General features: G+C 42.7%; 1 protein-coding gene across 1 annotated transcript; it reads right to left on the bottom strand.

Annotated features, from left to right (window-relative positions):
- Positions 1-3,091: 3,091 nt before the first annotated feature.
- On the bottom strand, positions 3,092-3,806 carry LOC115628543 (NADH dehydrogenase [ubiquinone] 1 subunit C2). The gene is made up of 3 exons (XM_030524704.1): positions 3,606-3,806; positions 3,377-3,520; positions 3,092-3,321 (listed from the first exon to the last, which is right to left on the bottom strand). The coding sequence occupies exons 1-3, from the start codon at positions 3,766-3,768 to the stop codon at positions 3,272-3,274; spliced, it is 357 nt and encodes a 118-aa protein (XP_030380564.1). The 5' UTR covers positions 3,769-3,806; the 3' UTR covers positions 3,092-3,271.
- Positions 3,807-18,046: the final 14,240 nt, after the last annotated feature.

Here is an 18,046-nt window from a genome sequence, read left to right as displayed (position 1 = left end):
AGATACATCAAATTTTGCTCAAAGATGCCTTATGGGTACGTTGTGCAAGTTTGTTTTATTATACTCTGGACATGAAATGTTCAAGAGTATATAAGGTTTGCACGAGGAATTAAGAATTTTCGTTTTTCCCGCCACTCATCCGATATTAATAGTGTTTTTGACTCAAATTTGGCAAATACTTTAAAACAGTGGTGATGTGCCTGTATATCAAGTTTCACCGTGATAGGTGCCAAGATCTGCCAGCAGCTGTTGTTGTTGCTGGTTTGGCTGAACTCTATACTGCGCACATGCTAACATACAGCCACGCATAGATATAGCCGGCGCACCTGACTTCAGCTTATCCACTTATTTGGCCCCCTTTTTAGTTTTGTTCCATTCAACAACCCAAACATTCATATGCATCTACATACATTATTGTATTTCAGTTGCTAATGCGCAAAGTAAGCTTTAGAAGATATAAAAATTTATTGCGATTTTTCACTTTGTACCCGTAGGGTATATTAGGTGTGCAAAGTATGTAACATGCAGAAGAACGCATCTCCGACCCTACAAAGCGTATATATTCTTGATCAGCATGACGAGAGAAATCGATCTAGATCCGTCGATCAGAAACTTTAAAAGCTGGAATAACAATATCCAGATTTTCCTAGATCCGAGAATAGCGAGTTATAAAATTTCGTCACATTTCACATTTCAAAAGCTACGTAAACCAAACTTGGGTCAAGCCATTTCTATACATACTATTATCTATTCTTCTTTTAAATTTGATCAAAATCGGTCAGTTCTGAGAAAAGTTATTAGCGAAACAATTTCACTCCAGTACTATGCCGCCCACTGCTTCACCAAGTTCGCTCTTCTTCTTTTTGCTTCTGCTAGAGGGGTATATAACTCAGTATCGGAAGTTTGTCTGGGTACAGGGTATTTCACTGTCAGGTTTGCTTGACTGCAGTGTTCTCTCTTGTTGTTGTTGATTTTTGCATTAAAATTCAAAATAGTAACCTTTTTTATGAAACAGTCAAATTTTTACTAATACTTAATCAATATATCTATATATATAAATGGAAGTATGTATGTATATATAGGGCTATATCGACTCGTCTTGTCACGCTGATCAAGAATATATATACTTCGTGAGGTCTGCCATGCCTCCTTCTGCCTGTTACATTTTACAGCTCCCGCAAACCTAATACAAGTATACTCTTGTACATTTCATGTACAGAGTATAAAAAGGACTATGCAATGCAAGCCGGATACGTTAGTAATTAATATTATATGATATAAGAATAGCCCTATTGACTTCAATTAGATTATTCATTACAGGTCTTGCCCGTATTTGCTGGGCTAAGTAAAATGTGCTTATAATTATAAGTTTTTTTACTATATGATATTCTAAAGGTGTGTTTCTGCTTTTGTAAATCGCATGAATACATTCACAAAATAGGCTTAACGGTAAATGACTCTTAGATTTGTTCAGAATACATTTGTAGCGTTGTTAGCTAACACTCAAACGGTAAGTCGCTGTAAGTATGCGATCAGCTGAGATGCTTGAATCCGTCGATACAATCAATAATTCCATCGAAGTTTGAATGCAATTAACAGAAAATTTAAATAATAACATCTTATAATTTATTGAGATCAATTAGAACAAATCATATACATATGTACATATTCTGCTTTACTATCGCTTCGCAGTCGTTGCCTAGCGACGGTAACTGTAAACTTTTGGCATTTTGATCAAAACGAAAGAAGCGCGAGCCAATGAGTTGCAGTTGTTGTTGTTTTTTCGTTTTAAAATTTTGATTTAAAACCATAGAACATTATTTATTACAATCAAACAACAGTGCTCAATTTCCAATGTATACATACATATGTACATATGTATGTACATATGCATGCATGTTTCTCTTTCCTTTTTCAACCGTACGTAGAGAACCGCACACATAGACACGAACTGTTGCTTGTTCTGTGTGTGTATATGATGTCCCCAACTATTTGATATTTGCGTTCTTTGTAATTTGTTATTGCTGCATAAAGTTACTAATGAAAACTCGAATGCCAAATGTACTAAACACAGAAAAAATTACTTTTAAAAATGTTAAATAAATTTTAATTAACATTTCTAGCTCTGTCAGTGCAAGACGAATGAACATACATACATACATAGATGTGTACATGTACATAGATGTGTACATATGCATGTGTATACATTCACACATTAGTGTCTTACATTTTGCTTTGGCTATTTCAATCGTTTGCACGCAACTACACGAACAGCTGCTTGTATGTGTGTGTGTATGTATACTTAGTTGTCCCCAACTGTTTGATATTTTGTATTGTTTGCTCTGCCTGCATTTGTAAAATGCATATTTTGAAAATCCTTGAACGCAAAGTTGTAGATTTAGTTACGTAGATTACAGTCCCCAAATTTGAAATCGATCGGAAAAATGTTTAACACAAACTGAGATATACCACTTTCCAACTAGTTTATTCATAATTGTTGATTTTTTAAGAAAATCTAAACATCTGCCCGGTTGCTTTTCTTTTGACTCATGATTACAGGAGTTTCAAAAAGAGAAGTGCGAAATAAAACTTAAACTTCCTTGGGTCTAGATTCTAGATAAATGCAAACCCCAAATTTGGAGATTGTGTCAAAAGTACTCTTTTTATCCAAAAACTCATTAACTACTGCTTTCCAGGACCTAACGAAGCCTTTATTCATATGTATGTACATAAACACTAACCGGATGTAATTTTGAGGAATTATGAAAAATCACTAATACTGGAGTTTGTGAACTCAGATACAGAGTATAAAAGTTGTAGTCTGGATAACACCAAGTACTTTAGATTAGGATTTTATTTTGATTTATATATCACATAGCTTAGGAAACACTCCCAAGCACGCAAAGAGAATTATGTCATCCAGTAGCTAAATGTTTATAATCTTGTTGCAACAAATATTCAGTACATGCAGTATCATGCAGATTCCAGTGGTTTTGGTGCTTCTGGTACAATAAGAAATGCTTAGAAAGTCATGCTCCTATGGGGTCAGCAGTCGTCTAGCTTTTCAGCTTAGTGTGCATAAGATTGGATGTCTGCTTCAACTATCAATAATTCAATGCTCATTTAATTTCAAGTGTAGTACTACATTCATAAGAATTTGACTCAATTTAATTGTAAAGCACTTAAAAAAATTAACATGGGCACATTACCATGTTAACATTTGAAAGGGCTCATTGAGACCGCTACCACTAAAACAGATGTCCACATAACCTTAACGAATAGGCGCCCACACTTCCAAAACATCAGCGTACTTCTTGCGGTCTGCAAAAGAAAAACATTTGACCTTCGTAATATGAATCAAAATAAATCGTTTTACCCTTCACTGGGAAATCCTCAGGATGCAATTCAACATAGTGTCTTAGTACCGCATCACGTTTGGCTAAATATTCATTGCGTTTTTGGTCAAAATAAAATCCTGCAGCGCCACCAATGGCCGCAAAAGCTAGATGCTTTTGTATTCCTGCACAAATACGATGAAATTTAGTTGTCATTGTTGCATTTAGAATAAAAACAATGTTACGTCACAGCAGTGGCCACAAACTCACCTGAGAATGGTGGTCTACGGAAGCCCCAGTTCACGAAGATAGCTGTGCCAAAACCAAGTACTGTGCATATCATTGGATTCCATATTGGCGAAAGAAAAGAAGACGCTCTCGTGCCTTTATTTGTTAAAATTTCTAGTGGATCATTAACTGGCGAGGGTTCCATTTCAATTTTAAGTAATATTTACGTCCGATTTTCCGAGATATGCGGAACGATATAAAAACAGTTCAGTCTAGGGATGTATAAAAGTATCGATTAATCGAGCATCGACAATTTTTTAACGAAGTTTTTCATGGATGTTGTCCAAACATCGAACATTTTTTCATATTTTGTTGGGATGTTAAATTTTGTTGTGTGATTTACCAGAAAAGGGTACTTTTGCATTTTAATTTTTTTGATCTCATTAAAATGTGCATTTTATTAAAATGTACATGTATACATATGTATGTACATACATATCGAACATTTTTTCATATTTTGTTGGGATGTTAAATTTTGATGTGTGGTTTACCAGAGAAGGTACTTTTGCATTTTAATTTTTTTGATCTCATTAAAATGTGCATTTTATTAAAGAGTCGGATTGATGTGTTTTTTAAAATGTACATGTACATATGTATATCCTAATTTTAAATTCAATTCAGAATATCTAAGTAACAATCAATTAGAACAAATCATATACATACATATCTACATCTGCCCGCAATGCGAAGCAGAATATGCGTAGCTCCGTTATTCGGTTTCTGCTTTACTATCGCTTACTCAGTCGATGCCTAGTGACGGTAACTTTAAACTTTAAACTTTTGGCATTTTGCTTTTGCAATTAAAATGCGTATATGATAAAGAAAATGTGAACGGAAGAATAAGAGCGTGGCAATGACTTGCGGTTGCTTTTCGTTTTAAAAATTTAATTTATGATTTTAAACCATTGAACACTATTTATTACAATAAAACAACAGCATTCGATGGTCCACTGTATATATACAAACATATACATATGTACATATGCATCCATGGGTTTTGTTTTGTTTCTCTTTACTGTTTCAACCGCACGTAGAGAACAGTTTTTTTTTAAATTCTTTTTATTGAAAAAGCAGTACAGGAGAAAATCAATAATATTAGAGAGAGGACAAGGAAGTGAAGAAAAAGTTGTGAAGAACTACAGGCGGTATGGTTACATCCGACCTCGCTGACGTTCACGCTCAAGTCTGCGCAACTCCCCTATGACCGTGGCTGCAAAATCGCAGCAGGCATTCCAAAATTGCTTCTCCGCAATCATATTGGTGATAAGATTCGTTGGATTGTATGAATTCCCGATCTTATACCCGGAATTACTGAGAAATGTACCATACCAAATCGGTGTATAATCTCGGTTAACTGTTCTGATTACAAATTTTGCTTCAAATAGCTTGAAAATGTATGAATTTCCTAGCACATACCCTGAATTAATGAGAAATGTACCATACCAAATCTGGATGTAATCTCAGATAACTGTTCTAATTGCCCATTTTGCTTCAAATAGCTAGAAAATGTATGAATTTTCAAGATTATACCTTGAATTTATGAGAAATGCGCCATACCAAATCTGTGTATAATATCGGAGAACTTCTCTAATTGAACTGCATCAAATAGCTTGAAAATGAATGAATTCCCGAGCTTATACCCAGGATTACTGAGAAATGTACCACACCAATTCTGCGCATAATCTCGGATAACTGTTCTAAATGCCCAGTTTGCTTCAAATAGCTTGAAAATGTATGAATTCCCGATCTTACACCCTGGATTACTGAGAAATGTACCACACCAAATTTGTGTATAATCCCGGATAACTGTTCTAGTGGCCCATTTTGCTTCAAATAGCTTGAAAATGAATGAATTCCGGAGCTTATACCCAGGATTACTGAGAAATGTACCATACCAAATCTGTGTATAATATCGGAGAACTGCTCTAATTGCCCATTTTGCTTCAAATAGCTTGAAAGGGCCGCGTCGTCTGACACGGTCCTGAACGCACTGAATACGCGCAGAGCGCTAAGGCGATAAGTCACATCCAAAGGCTTTATGTAACTCCTTATTTTTGATGCCTCAACCCAGATGGGAGCTCCGTACAGCAACATCGCCCGTGCGACGCCCGTTATGAGGAGTCTGCTTCCTTGCTTTGGACCGCGTGCCATCGTGGACGCTTTCGTACTGGCATGGGCGAGGTGCTCGCGGACGGATAACCTTGTATCCAGCTTCAAAACGCCGTCATACATTGTATTGCACAGGAGTGGCCCCAGTACTGCGCCTTGAGGAACTCCTGCGACCTGACACCTCGTGCGTCTTTGTGCCAGTTGACGTTTCGTACATTAGCACCCTCTTGCTAAAATAGCTACGAATACATTGGTAGAGGTACGCGGGGATACCTCGATCTCAGCGTTACCACCATGCAGTACATCTTAGAGCCACCCTTCCTGCGCGTCCCATTAATAGCGTTTGAGGCTATCTCGACTACTTTGCCGATGGCATTAAATTTTGAACGAGCCTTACGGAATCCACATTGGTTTGGGGATAATCCGCCAGCAGCGCTTAGGGCTGCCTCCAGTCGCGTACAGAGTAGCTTCTCTAGAACTTTCCCCACCGTGTTCAGCAGACAAATTGGCCTATAGGATGATGCCTCACCAGGTGGTTTACCTGGTTTCGGAAGCAATAACAGCTTTTGGACTTTCCAGCAGTCCAGAAAGACCCCTGAATTTATGCAGTTTTCAAAAAGTTCTGCGAAGGAGCTAGGATGCAGCGCTAGTGCCAGCATAAGTGCCCGGTTTGGGATTGCGTCCGAGCCTGGTGCCTTGTCGTTCAGAGAACTTGCTACTGCAAGTACTTCTGCTACTGATACCATAGTTGTCTCCTGGAATGGGCGAGCAACACTGTATTCATCTTCTCTGGTCGCCGGTCTAGATGGGAATAGTACTCCGACTATTTGAGCTAGTACGTCTAGAGCGGACGGCACTTCGTGCCGACCTGCGCTGATTTTTTTCACAACTGTTTTATACGCCTTTCCCACGGGTCCGAATCGCATAGCTCGAGAAAGCAGTTCCTTTTGCTAGTACGAATGGCTCGTTTCAGGGATCTTATGCAGTTCCTAAGTTGGTGGAGAAACGCCTGAGTGCCTCGCAGTCTTTGGGTGAGCCGTCTGGCGCGATTGCATGCCACCCGCAGCTGTGCAATTTCCTCATTCCACAAAAAAACAGGACCATGATGACGAGGATTTTTTATTTATTTAATTATTTAAATCAACAAGTAGTTCTGTCGATTTATTCAAAAACAATATATATGTATTAACATATTATATATATATTAAGATTTAAAATTAAAAATACAAATATGATTAATATAACAAAGTCTGAACTTACAAGATAAGAAAGCCTACAAAAAAGCTGTACAATAACGTCTATAAATGCCCCCGACACGTTGGGGGAATTTTATTTGCCAGTTGGCCAGCTATGATTCACAGCCATATGTGGTCAGAGACATTATAGACCTGACAATCTAAACAAATAGTATGTAGAAGAGGAAAATTAATTCTACTTAGGAGCTAATTAGAAAAAGTAAGGAGTAGAAAGAGACAGAGGTAAAGAGGGAGAGAAAGGAAGAGAAAGGGAAAGAGAAAGATGGAACAAGAAAGACAAAAGGAGAAAGAGGGAAATCTCCAACCCGGTGGGGGAACGTTTTAAGCCAGTCCGGCCAGCTATGCCCCGACTCACAGCAGTATGTGGTCAGAGATTTCCACGGAGATAACTAAAAAGAAGAACTTTTATAGAATAAAGAGAGAGTTCTGTTGAAAGTAAATGAGAAAGCTCATTATAATTGGAACACATGACTCGAAAACGATTGTGCGCAGCGTAATCGGTTGTGCACCTAGACAATACGAATGGCAAATAATTCCTTGTTGGTCTACAAGGAACTGAAAAATTAAGGCGACCTAAGAGGGAAGAGGAGTCAACCTCGCCGATAATCAACTTGTGGAGAAAAACTACTCCAAGAACAGTCCTACGATTAACTAAAGAAGGAATCTTTATAAGCATCAGCCTGCTAGAGTACGATGGCAAGCGGAGGTTGGGATCCCAGCTTAAACCACGTAGAGCAAAAAGAAGGAATTGCTTCTGAACAGACTCAATACGTTCCTGTTGCTTTCTATACTGCGGACACCAAACGCATGAGCAGTATTCAAGCACAGGGCGTACTAGTGCAGTGTAAAGAAGCTTAGTGGTATATGGGTCATTGAATTCCTTGGACCAACGTTTAATGAATCCAAGTAACCCCTTAGCCTTATTGACAATACTATATATGTGAAGGTTGAAGTTCAATTTGGAATCAAAAAGAACCCCAAGGTCTTCAACAGTCGATATACGTTGCAATGTTCGGTGAAATGTCATGAACTTACACTTAGCGCAATTGAGGTACAAGTGGTTAGCTAAGCACCACGATTGCATGCAGTTCAGATCATCCTGCAGGCGATGAGAATGAGTATGGTCTTTATAAGTCAGAATAAGTTTCACATCATCAGCATACATAAGAATATGAGAGTGTGACAAGGTAGAGGGGAGGTCATTAATAAATAATGTAAAAAGTAAGGGGCCAAGATGGCTACCTTGAGGCACACCTGATGATGCAAACACGGGCTTAGAAATGTGCGACCTAAGCAAGATCCGTTGGGTCCTATTTTTTAGATAACACGAAATCCAACTCAAAAAAGCGGAGGGAAATCCTATACGACTTAGCTTAAAGAGCAGAAGATCATGGTTCACAGAGTCAAATGCTTTACTGAAGTCAGTGTAGACGACATCAGTCTGCATTTTTAGAATAAATACTTCATTTACCAAGGAAGTAAATTCCAGCAAATTGGTCGTAGTAGACCGTCTCTTCATGAATCCATGTTGAGCTGGAGATATGACAGATTTACAGAGGTGCTGCAAAGTGCTGCAAACTATTTTTTCAAATAATTTTGGTATGGCAGACAACTTTGCAATTCCTCTGTAGTTTGAAATATCAGACTTACCACCCGTTTTATAAAGAGGAATAATAAAAGATTCTCTCCAAATAGTTGGAAAGATTGAGGAACCAAGTGACAGATTAAAAAGTTTAAGTAATGGTTGTAAAAGGGAACTAGAACACTCCTTGAGAACACAACTAAGAATGTTGTCTGCTCCAGGAGAGTATGAGATTTTAAGGATTTGATAGCAGAGAGTAGACAGCTATCAGAAATTATAGGAGCGTAAATAGTGTGGGAAGATGAAATGCTATAAGGATAAGAGGTATTACTAATAGAGACAGAGGAATATGTTGATTGGAAGAAGTTGGCAAACAAGTCAGCAGCTTCAGAATTGTTGCTGGCTTTTTTGTCACCAAGGAAAAATGACGAAGGAAGGGAAGCATATTTACGTTTAGAGTTAACGAACTTATAGAATTGTTTAGGGTGCTGTTCAAATTGTATCTTACATCGGGCAAGGTAATTATTATAACATTGTGAATTAAGGAGAGCAAAATTGGATTTCGCTAAAGAGTATTTATATAAGTCAATAGATAGGCCCATCTGCTTATACTTTTTAAAGCATCTAGATTTAACATTTTTTAAGTTTGAAAGTGAAAACCAAGGAGGTTTTGATGACGCAGACGAAATGACACTTTTTGGGATGCAGACATCAAAAAGAGCATTAATAGTGTCATAGAAAAACTTTACGGCTATGTTAATGTCAACAGCACTATACAAATAGGACCAATTACTTGCTGCAATAAGTTCGTTTAGCAAAGAAAAATTTCCTTTGCGAAAGCACAAACTAGTATTTTTGGGAATAAGTGCTGGAGTAGAGGTAGAGTTTGAAATTGAGAGGGAAATTTGCAAAGTAGGGTGGTAAGAATCTTCAGGCAGTATAAGGGGAGAAGACCTACAGATAACTGTAGTAGCAGGGTCGGTGACAAAGACGAGATCAAGCATTCTGCTTAAGTGATTGGGTATAGAATTAATTTGGAACAATGAAAGGTCAAACAAGCAGTCTAAACAGGCATGCTCTGCCGAGGGTACCAAATAATTAGACTGATTGAAGAATGACCATTCAATGTTAGGCAAAATAAAATCACCTACCACAACGAACGCGTCACTGTCACGTAGGAGATTAGAGATTCCTTTTATACAGGTTATATGTTCCATATAGACCTGTATATCAGAAGAGGGAGGTATATAAGAACAAGATATGTATAGTGCAAAAGACGGAAAAGATACTCTTACAGCAACAAATTCAACATCATTAGGTACATTTACATCAATTATTTCCGACCGATAGGAGGAATTGACTGCAATCAGTACGCCTCCGCCACGTCGAGCCGGACGATCTCGTCGAAAGATACAAAAATTATCTGATAAGATTTCGTTATCAGAAATCGTGGGATTTAACCACGTCTCTGAGAACGCAATAATATCAGATTCAAACGAAAAACTACTAAGAAATAAACTACTGAGCTTGGACACAATACCCCTAACATTCTGATATAGAATGTTTAACGAAAGTGGACGAGCTCCTAGTTTTTTGAAATCGAGCTTGAGGTTGGCTGCAAAGGTTGGCCAGCAGACTGTAAATTGACCGGCAAAGAGCGAGCTCGTTTTTTCTGCCTAAACTCATGTACAATCATTTGTGGCGGCCAAAATTTTGGGTCACAAATAGTTGTAAATGATTCAGGCGGTACACTTATTTTGAACGAGGCTATTTCTCGGGGCTCGGAAAAGCTAAACTTAGAAATAGATACAGCAGCTGTCGACTTACTTGCGATATAGGCAGCGATAGCCTCACAAGAAGTATCAGGGGACAACCGAGACACGAAAACTTGCTTTCTAGGAGCTACCACTGTAAGAGACGGGGGCAGTGGAAGGGCTGGGATTGTCGCACATTATACAGCTCCTGAAGAAAATATAGGATGTGGTGCCGACGTTTTAGAAGAAGCCCTTGTTCTTACAGGTTTAGATATATTAGGCACAGGAGGAACTACCAACGGGGCCTCCTCTTCCGCATGCTCATATCGCAAGCAGCCTGAAGATGTGCCACAGCTACCTGCGCCATGCTGGTGCTCATAGACCACGACGCACAGTTGAAAAAGAGCTGCTTACGAGCGTGAGATCGATTATAGAGCTTGAGCCGGCTCTACTAAATGTTGGTTGGGTGCCTGTGTTTAGCAGAGAGATATCCATGTTTGCGAAGGTTTCACGTAGTATACGGCCACGAGTGTTCGTACAAATGCTGCCCCAATCTACCGCCCATGCGGTAAAGTCGCCGGCCAATATCCTATGGCGATTCGCTGCGTCGATCACCAATTAATCGTTTAATCGTCAAGCTAGGAGGCAGGTAGCAACTGTAAATCCACAGGCCTCAAACTTTTGCGCGCACAAACGTTCTGCCTGCACGTCCTTCGGGGTCCGCAGACCCATAACGCAGCCTTACCAGATTGGTCAGGATTGCCAAGTCCACCGAGAGCTCCTGTGTTGTTTTGTGCAGCAGATCTTGTGCCGCACTACAATGGTTCAAATTCAGCTGGATGAACTTCAGTGTTTCGCCTGATACACAGCTTCTTTAAACGTTGGACATTTGAAGCTGCCGGTGGCGTAGGCATAGTTCTGTAGTCCTTTCCTACAGCATAGCAGACATTTTGGGTCCTTACTACAGGTCTTTGCAACATGGCCCTTCTCGCCGCATTTAAAGCAGTTCCCTTTTAGATCCTCACTGCTAGTACATCATCCTGCCATGTGGCCATAGTCTAGGCATTTGTAGCACCGCATAGGGTCAACTATGGTTCGCACGCGGCATATGACACATCCGATCCGAATCTTGCCCAGCTCCAAAAGTGACATGGCTTTGTCAGCAGGCAGTGCGAGCACTGCAGTTTGCTGTCCACCACGTGTCTTGCGGATCGACTTTACTAACAATCACGAAATTCTACTTTAGCTTGTTCCGTCAGGGCTCTGACGTCTGCTATGCCATGTAGTGCTTTCTCCACTGCGACATGCAGCGTACTCTCACTATGGGCTGGGGCTCTACTTAGCTGCAGTAGTAGGCTGCCATTCGCCGTTTTGCGGATGCCTTAGACATCATCGCGCATGCTTTGTAGGGTCGGGTCCGCTTTGACCACCCTCAGAAAGTCAGAAAATTGGCAGTCTCCTATGCTTTTGACAATAATTGCCTCTGGTTTGGTGCGTCTCCTTTGTCCATGACCTTTCACCTTTGACCAGGCGCTCTTCTTGGTGGTTGCCGGCTCCATGCTTGGCTGGCCGTCTTCGCTCTGAATTAGCGGCGTCGGTGTAGTGGCGCGCTCCTGGACCCGCGTTTTCAGCTTCTTCGGTGGTGTAATGCACTGGTTACCTTTAGGGTCTGTGGGCCTTGTGGATGCCAAGTTGGGGGTGCTGTTTCATCGGTGGCGTCGTTTGGGTGCCCTGGTTCACCCGCTCCTTTCCACAATATTAGTGCCGTTTTTTGCAGAGACAGTAGCTAGGCCAATTCGTCTTTGACAAGCTGGTTGATATGTCTCTGGCCTCCATTTATGAGGGCCATCAGGCCTTCCACTGTTACGCAGTGGGCTTACAGGGCTTCTTCAATTATTTGGGGCTCCTTTGCCCGTGGGCTCTGAGGTGATTTTGGCACTTCCGCGGTTGCCATTGCTACCGCTTTTTGATCGCCTCAACACCGAGCTGCGCAAAAAATCTAGCTTCTCATCATCCATATCCATTGCTGAGGTTGTTTTTTTTTTTTGTTGTAGTCATTGATATTGGGTCCCAACTTGGGTCCGTTATTGCTGTTCGTGCGTGTAATTGCCTTAGTGATCCCGTGGGTGCCTTTCCATGAGTGAGGTCCACGCGAGGGTTGACTTTGCTCTTTATGGGAAACAAAGTTCAGAGCAAGATCGGCACTAGTCAGGAACATACATCTGAGCCTACACGACCAAATAAATGGCGACGAACAGCAAGCGTTACTCAAGGCCTGCCATGGTTTTAGTGGGAAGGGGGCAATGGTGGCATTAACCTACGAGCCTTTTCGGTAGGGTGTCAATCTACGTACTTAGGTCGCAGAATACCAGCATCGTCAGCTCGAATCGTCAAAAACATAAGGGGCTTCCAGTATACCATACGTAGCACGTTACTGGGCTCGGTGCAACGGGGAGAGTGATATTACGTTGTGAGCGCGGCGACGTACATGTCGCTTGGGGAGTTGAATTGGAGTTGGCCAAAAAATTTCTCCCGGCGGGATGGGGGATATGCCGCCCCTACTCGGCCGCCAGAGCCCCGTTTCTATGTTTTGGGCACCCCGCCAGTGCGGTAGGGGTTGGCTCGGCAAGTTCCGTGGCCTGTATGTGTAGTCCCTCAAGGGCGTACGCAGGTTTTCCAAAGGGGGATTAAAATTTTCGTTAAATAATGCACGGAGTGTTTAAATAATAATTTATGCATATGATTCATAAAAATATGAATAAGTAAAAAAGCTAAAGTTGGGGGTCCCGGCTTTGAAATACTCTGTACATATGTTTACAATAATTATAGAAAATGAAAAAATTAAGAAAATAAAAAAAAATTTGGATCTATTTTACCTCTCTCGGTATTCGAACTCGCGTGAAGGGTGTATAATTGCACATATACAAAGCAATTGCGTCTATGTGAGTGTATGAATGCCTATGCGCATCTATTCTTGTCTGTGTGAACATGTTAGCAGTTAACCAAACAGCAACATAAACAACAGCTGCGGGTAGCGCTTGAGTAGCGCTTGAGTAGCGCTTGGGCAGCGCTTGAGCAGCAAATATACTTATGGCTATAACTTCTTGTTAAATCGGTTTATCATAGTGAAACTTGGCATACGGACACACAAGCACTAACTGAGGGGTATTTGCAAAATATGAGTTCGAAATTCCAATAATTTTTCTAGCTTTACTTTATTTTTCACATGAAATGTACAGAAATATATTGGGTTTGCGGGAGCTGAAAAATGTAACAGGCAGAAGGAGGCGTGGCAGACCCCACAAAGTATATATATTCTTGATCAGCATGACAAGACGAGTCGATCTGGCCCTGTCTGTCTGTCTATCCGTCCGTATGAACACAAAATTGTGCACAAAGATGCCTTATGTGTGTACGCTGTGCACGTTTGTTTTATTTTTTTATTTACCCCCCCCCCACCCCCCTTCTTCTTCTTTAATTATTAGGAAAATTATGTACAAAAAATGGCTGCGCTTCACTGCGCGTTCGTATCAAACTCAACTCAGCTCTCTTCTCTTATCTCTACTTACACCTACTTACACTACTTATTGGCATCGTAACGACGCACGGCTGCCAGCTATGTAACGCTTCGTTACACGTCACACCTCTCCAGTACTACCATCGCCTGCTCGCTGGCCGTGCCGTCGGACTTCCTGCCCCACGCCACAAACACCGGCCAGGGGACTCGCGGCTGTATCACTTGCGGCCTCCTATGCCGCGCCTGCAGCTCCTTCAGGCATCTGGCGTATGCCAGGCGTGCCTCCACGCTCCGTATGGCCCCTTCCAGCCGCTGCCGCCTCTTGCTCTGCTCCCGCTCCGACGCTCGCGCTGCCGCAGCATCTCGCGTCTCTGCTGCTCCTCCACCTGCTCCCGTTGCGCCCGTTGACGCCGCTCTCGCTCTCGACGCCCCCCGCGGTGCCCACGGCGGCGACGTCGGTTGCCTGCCGGCGCCGGTGACCTTACTCGGGCAGGTGCCCGGATTCCACATCGCTATTTTTCCACATCCCTTTCTCTTTTTTTTTTCTGCGCGTGCCGCTTCCCGTCAAGCGGGTATAGTTGTGCCAGCTGTGTTGGTAGCGCTGCCACTTCTCAATTTCGCGGTCCGCCAGTGCTACCCATGCAGGCCTGTGGTTGGTTTTACCAGTTGTCACATTGCGATAGTGGCCGGTGTTGCCATTTATCGTAACGTCTCCATAACACGTTATCGATGGCCGCCTGCCGCTCTGGCAACTCGTCGTCGCCGCCCACATGTTTACGTTATAATTAATTTCCGGTCTTTTGTTATTATTCAGCGTTCTGCCCATTCTTCTTTTATTTTTCCCCCCGAGCTCGCACATCATCGCATTGTCGGCTCTGGTGTATCCCGCGCTGTGTGTATCTCCGGCGGTGAGGTAACCCACGTCGCTTCACATGGCCTGAAACGTAACAACCAAATTTGTTTAATTATGTTCGTAGGCTTACATCTTCTTCGGCCAGAACGGCAGCTTTGCTGTTCCCGCTATGGTGGGCGCCGGTGGAGCTGCTGTCGTTGTTGTCGGTGTGGCTGCTATGGGCCTGGTTGCTGTTGCTGCTGTTGTGTCTGCTGTGCAGCTGCTGCGAAGCCGGCTGCTGCCGTTGAGCTCGTTGATGTGGCCGATGTTGTGGCCCGGACTGACGTTGTGGCTGCGGAGATTGGTGCTGCGGCTGCTGTTGTGGTCGCTGAGCAATGGACTGCTGAGGCTGCTGTGGAGCTGTCGGTGGCGTGGCCCTGGTGACCATACTAACGCTGCCTCTGCCGTCGCTGCCCTCGTCGGCATCACTGTCTTCTACGTTCACTGCTTTTAGATCTCGCACATGTGCCGTTCTACCTCTGCCGCCCGCTACTGGTCGCATACGCACTATAACTGGGGATATGAATGCTCGCACCGTGAATGGTCCATCGAAGCGAGGCGCCAGCTTGGCCGCAAACTGCTCGGCTGCGTTGGACAGGTGATGTTGTCGCACGAGCACCTCGTCGCCCAGTTTGGGTCGCCACTCGCGTCTCCGCAGATTGTACTGGCGTGCCTGATCCTCGCTGGCCACCCCTTGGTTTCATCTGGTTATCCGGGCAACAAACTGTATCAGCGTCGCGTGTGTTTCTGGGCTACCTGGTGCTGTCTCAGGGGCGTCAGGATCCCTGCCGTACAGTGTGTGTGGATGCCGTGGTTCTCTCCCAAATAGGATGAAAGCCGGTGAGTAGCCCGTCGCGTCTGAAATGCCTGCCTCGGCAAGGAACTGCTTCAGCGCGCGGCTCGTAAACTGGGCTTTCTTGGTGTGCCAAACCGCGCTAGAATCCGCTCTCGTAAGGCCAGCTTCACTGCCGCTGCCGACGCTTTGCGGATGGGGACCAGTTCTACCCATTTACTGAACTTATCCACCAGGACCAGTAGATACGCGTTGCCTCGTTTGGACCGCGGCAGCAGCCCCACAAAATCGGCGCAAACGACGTCCCACGCTGCCTCCGCTGGTTTGAAATGCATCTTGCCTGCCGTCAGCTGTTGCTGGGCTTTATAGCGTTGGCACAACAGGCACTGGTGCACATACTTCGCTACATCGCGATACAGACCAGGCCAGTGGTATCGGTCTGCAACGCGCGCACAGGTTCGGTGTACCCCCATATGGCCCGCCGTTGCGTCGTCGTGGCATTCTCTCAACACCTCCTGTCGTAGAGGCGCGTCCACGCATAGCCTCCATGGTGACACCTCATCTTCTCCTAGCACGTGGGCGATGCGTTACAGCTAACAATTGCCTATGTTGCATACATCTTAATCTAACTAATGATGAGTGACCCGTCACGGTGTAAAATTGGAGTTTTTAAGGCGTATTTTATGTTCCTACAATTGCTTTATCTGTTGGTGAAGCTGGTTGAGCGCCTTTGTATTGTTTACCACTATATGGCTCACTGGTGCGGGCTCGAATGAATTCGTCTCATTTGACTCTTTGACGAAATGTGCAGGATAATGCCGTGTTGCGGATGACTGAATTGCTTCCGGTGATTGCATTGATATTCCACTCAGTCTTACTGTGCAACCAGCTTCTAAGTGCATGATACCTTGTTGGGGAAGGTGAACCACTTCGTGAATGGAGTCACTGCATTGTAAGTGTCCAGTCGTCTCAGCAAAAAGTTTGTAGAGCCAGCTATTAGGAATATCCAGCCTCATCCAAAACGATTGCTCCTTGTAGTCAACCATGGTGCATAGCAGATCGGTATGTGGTTTGAGTGGCGATATCTCACACATATTGTTGATATCATCTTCCCATTGCCAGTTTCCCTCGCAAACCATTGTTTCATCGTCCTCTTGACGGCATTTATAACGTTCCGCCTCTGACATTAAATGGTAAGAGTGAAGAGCAGTATTGTATATTACATAGCTCGCTTTGACCACTGGTATCTTTTTGTGCCCAGCTTTGACTACCGGCATGGGAATTATTTTAAAGATGTCCGAATTTTGGTTCAAGTACAGTGGTATAGTTGCTTCGATAATAACAACACCGTCTTTGAATATTCCGTGAGATGTGAGAAGTTTGTAGATTGCTTGTAACCGGTGTTCCGAGTTTCTGCCAGGTAGAATGTTATTTCGTGGTAGCGATTCTTGACTGCATCAACCATATTCTCCAGGCTATCCGTGATTTGTTTCAAGCTTTTATTAACTTCTTCGGTAGTTGTTTTCACCAAGTTTTGTGTCGCTCTTATAACTGACGTCTGATGTCCATCATATGCGCTCTACTCCTTCTGGCAATCCAATAAATTTTTTATATTGATCATACCAATCGTGGATACTGATATGTCGAAGAAACCACCAGGTCATACGAAAATACTAGCACAATCCCGTTTCTTGTAGTTTCCATAATGAGTTTGTTATTTTCATCTATTGATCTTAGTTGCTGCTCGATTTTGATAGTAGCCGCAATACATTGTTGCTCGAATTCCTGTAACTTTGAACATATTCCTTTTGACTTTTCAATTAAAACTTTTGACTGAGTCAAGACATCGAAGTATGCTTGTAGATCGAAGTAGAATAACATTTTCCAATTAGACGACACTACCTAAACTTTTCCGATTTTCCCAAGGAAAATGGCAGAGTTCTTTCCAATTTCCTGAATGTGTAAGTTGCTTGTATTGTGATATGGAATTGTGGCTGCGGTAGTCATTTGAAGAAGCAACATAAGACACAATGATGAGGTTGTATTGTATTTTGTGTGGTTCTCCGTTCCGGTAGGTTCTCCTTTCCTATCTTCTCCTCTTTTGAAATTGGTAGTGGACAGATTTTGTTCAGCGATCTCTGAATTTCGCCGCTGCTTATCTTAATTTTGACTACTCTTACTTTGTTATCTCGGCCTTTTGTAGTATGTACAATTTTACCCATTGGCCATCTTGCAGGATGTGTATTTTCCTCTTTAACAAGAACGACCTGCCCTTCTTTTAAATTTGAGCTTTCCGTTTGCCATTTAGATCTTTTTTGGAGGGTTACCAAATAGTCCTCCTTCCATTTTCTCCAGAATTCGCTCCTTATTCGCTTCATATATCGCCATCTGTCCAGATTTCCGATCCTCTTTTCTTCTTCGATGAATTCAGGTAAGTGGCCTTCCGACTAGGAAATATCCAGGCGTAAGAACATCATCTAATCCCAGATCACGGCCCATCGCTATTAGTGGCCGCGAGTT

Source organism: Scaptodrosophila lebanonensis, unplaced genomic scaffold (assembly GCF_003285725.1).
Source record: "Scaptodrosophila lebanonensis strain 11010-0011.00,11010-0021.00 unplaced genomic scaffold, SlebRS2 tig00000118-arrow-arrow-pilon, whole genome shotgun sequence".
Classification (NCBI taxonomy): Eukaryota; Metazoa; Arthropoda; class Insecta; order Diptera; family Drosophilidae; genus Scaptodrosophila; species Scaptodrosophila lebanonensis.
Note: the sequence above shows the minus strand (reverse complement) of the source record. Positions and strands in the feature narration are given on the sequence as shown.

Bases quoted from the DNA above. Each gene is read 5' to 3' on its own strand.
- LOC115628543 (XM_030524704.1), bottom strand. From the start codon at position 3,768: ATGGAACCCTCGCCAGTTAATGATCCACTAGAAATTTTAACAAATAAA. The intron at 3,521-3,605 runs GTGAGTTTGTGG...GTATTTGTGCAG, and splicing joins CCGTAGACCACCATTCTCAG to GAATACAAAAGCATCTAGCT. The intron at 3,322-3,376 runs GTAAAACGATTT...TTTCTTTTGCAG, and splicing joins TGAGGATTTCCCAGTGAAGG to ACCGCAAGAAGTACGCTGAT.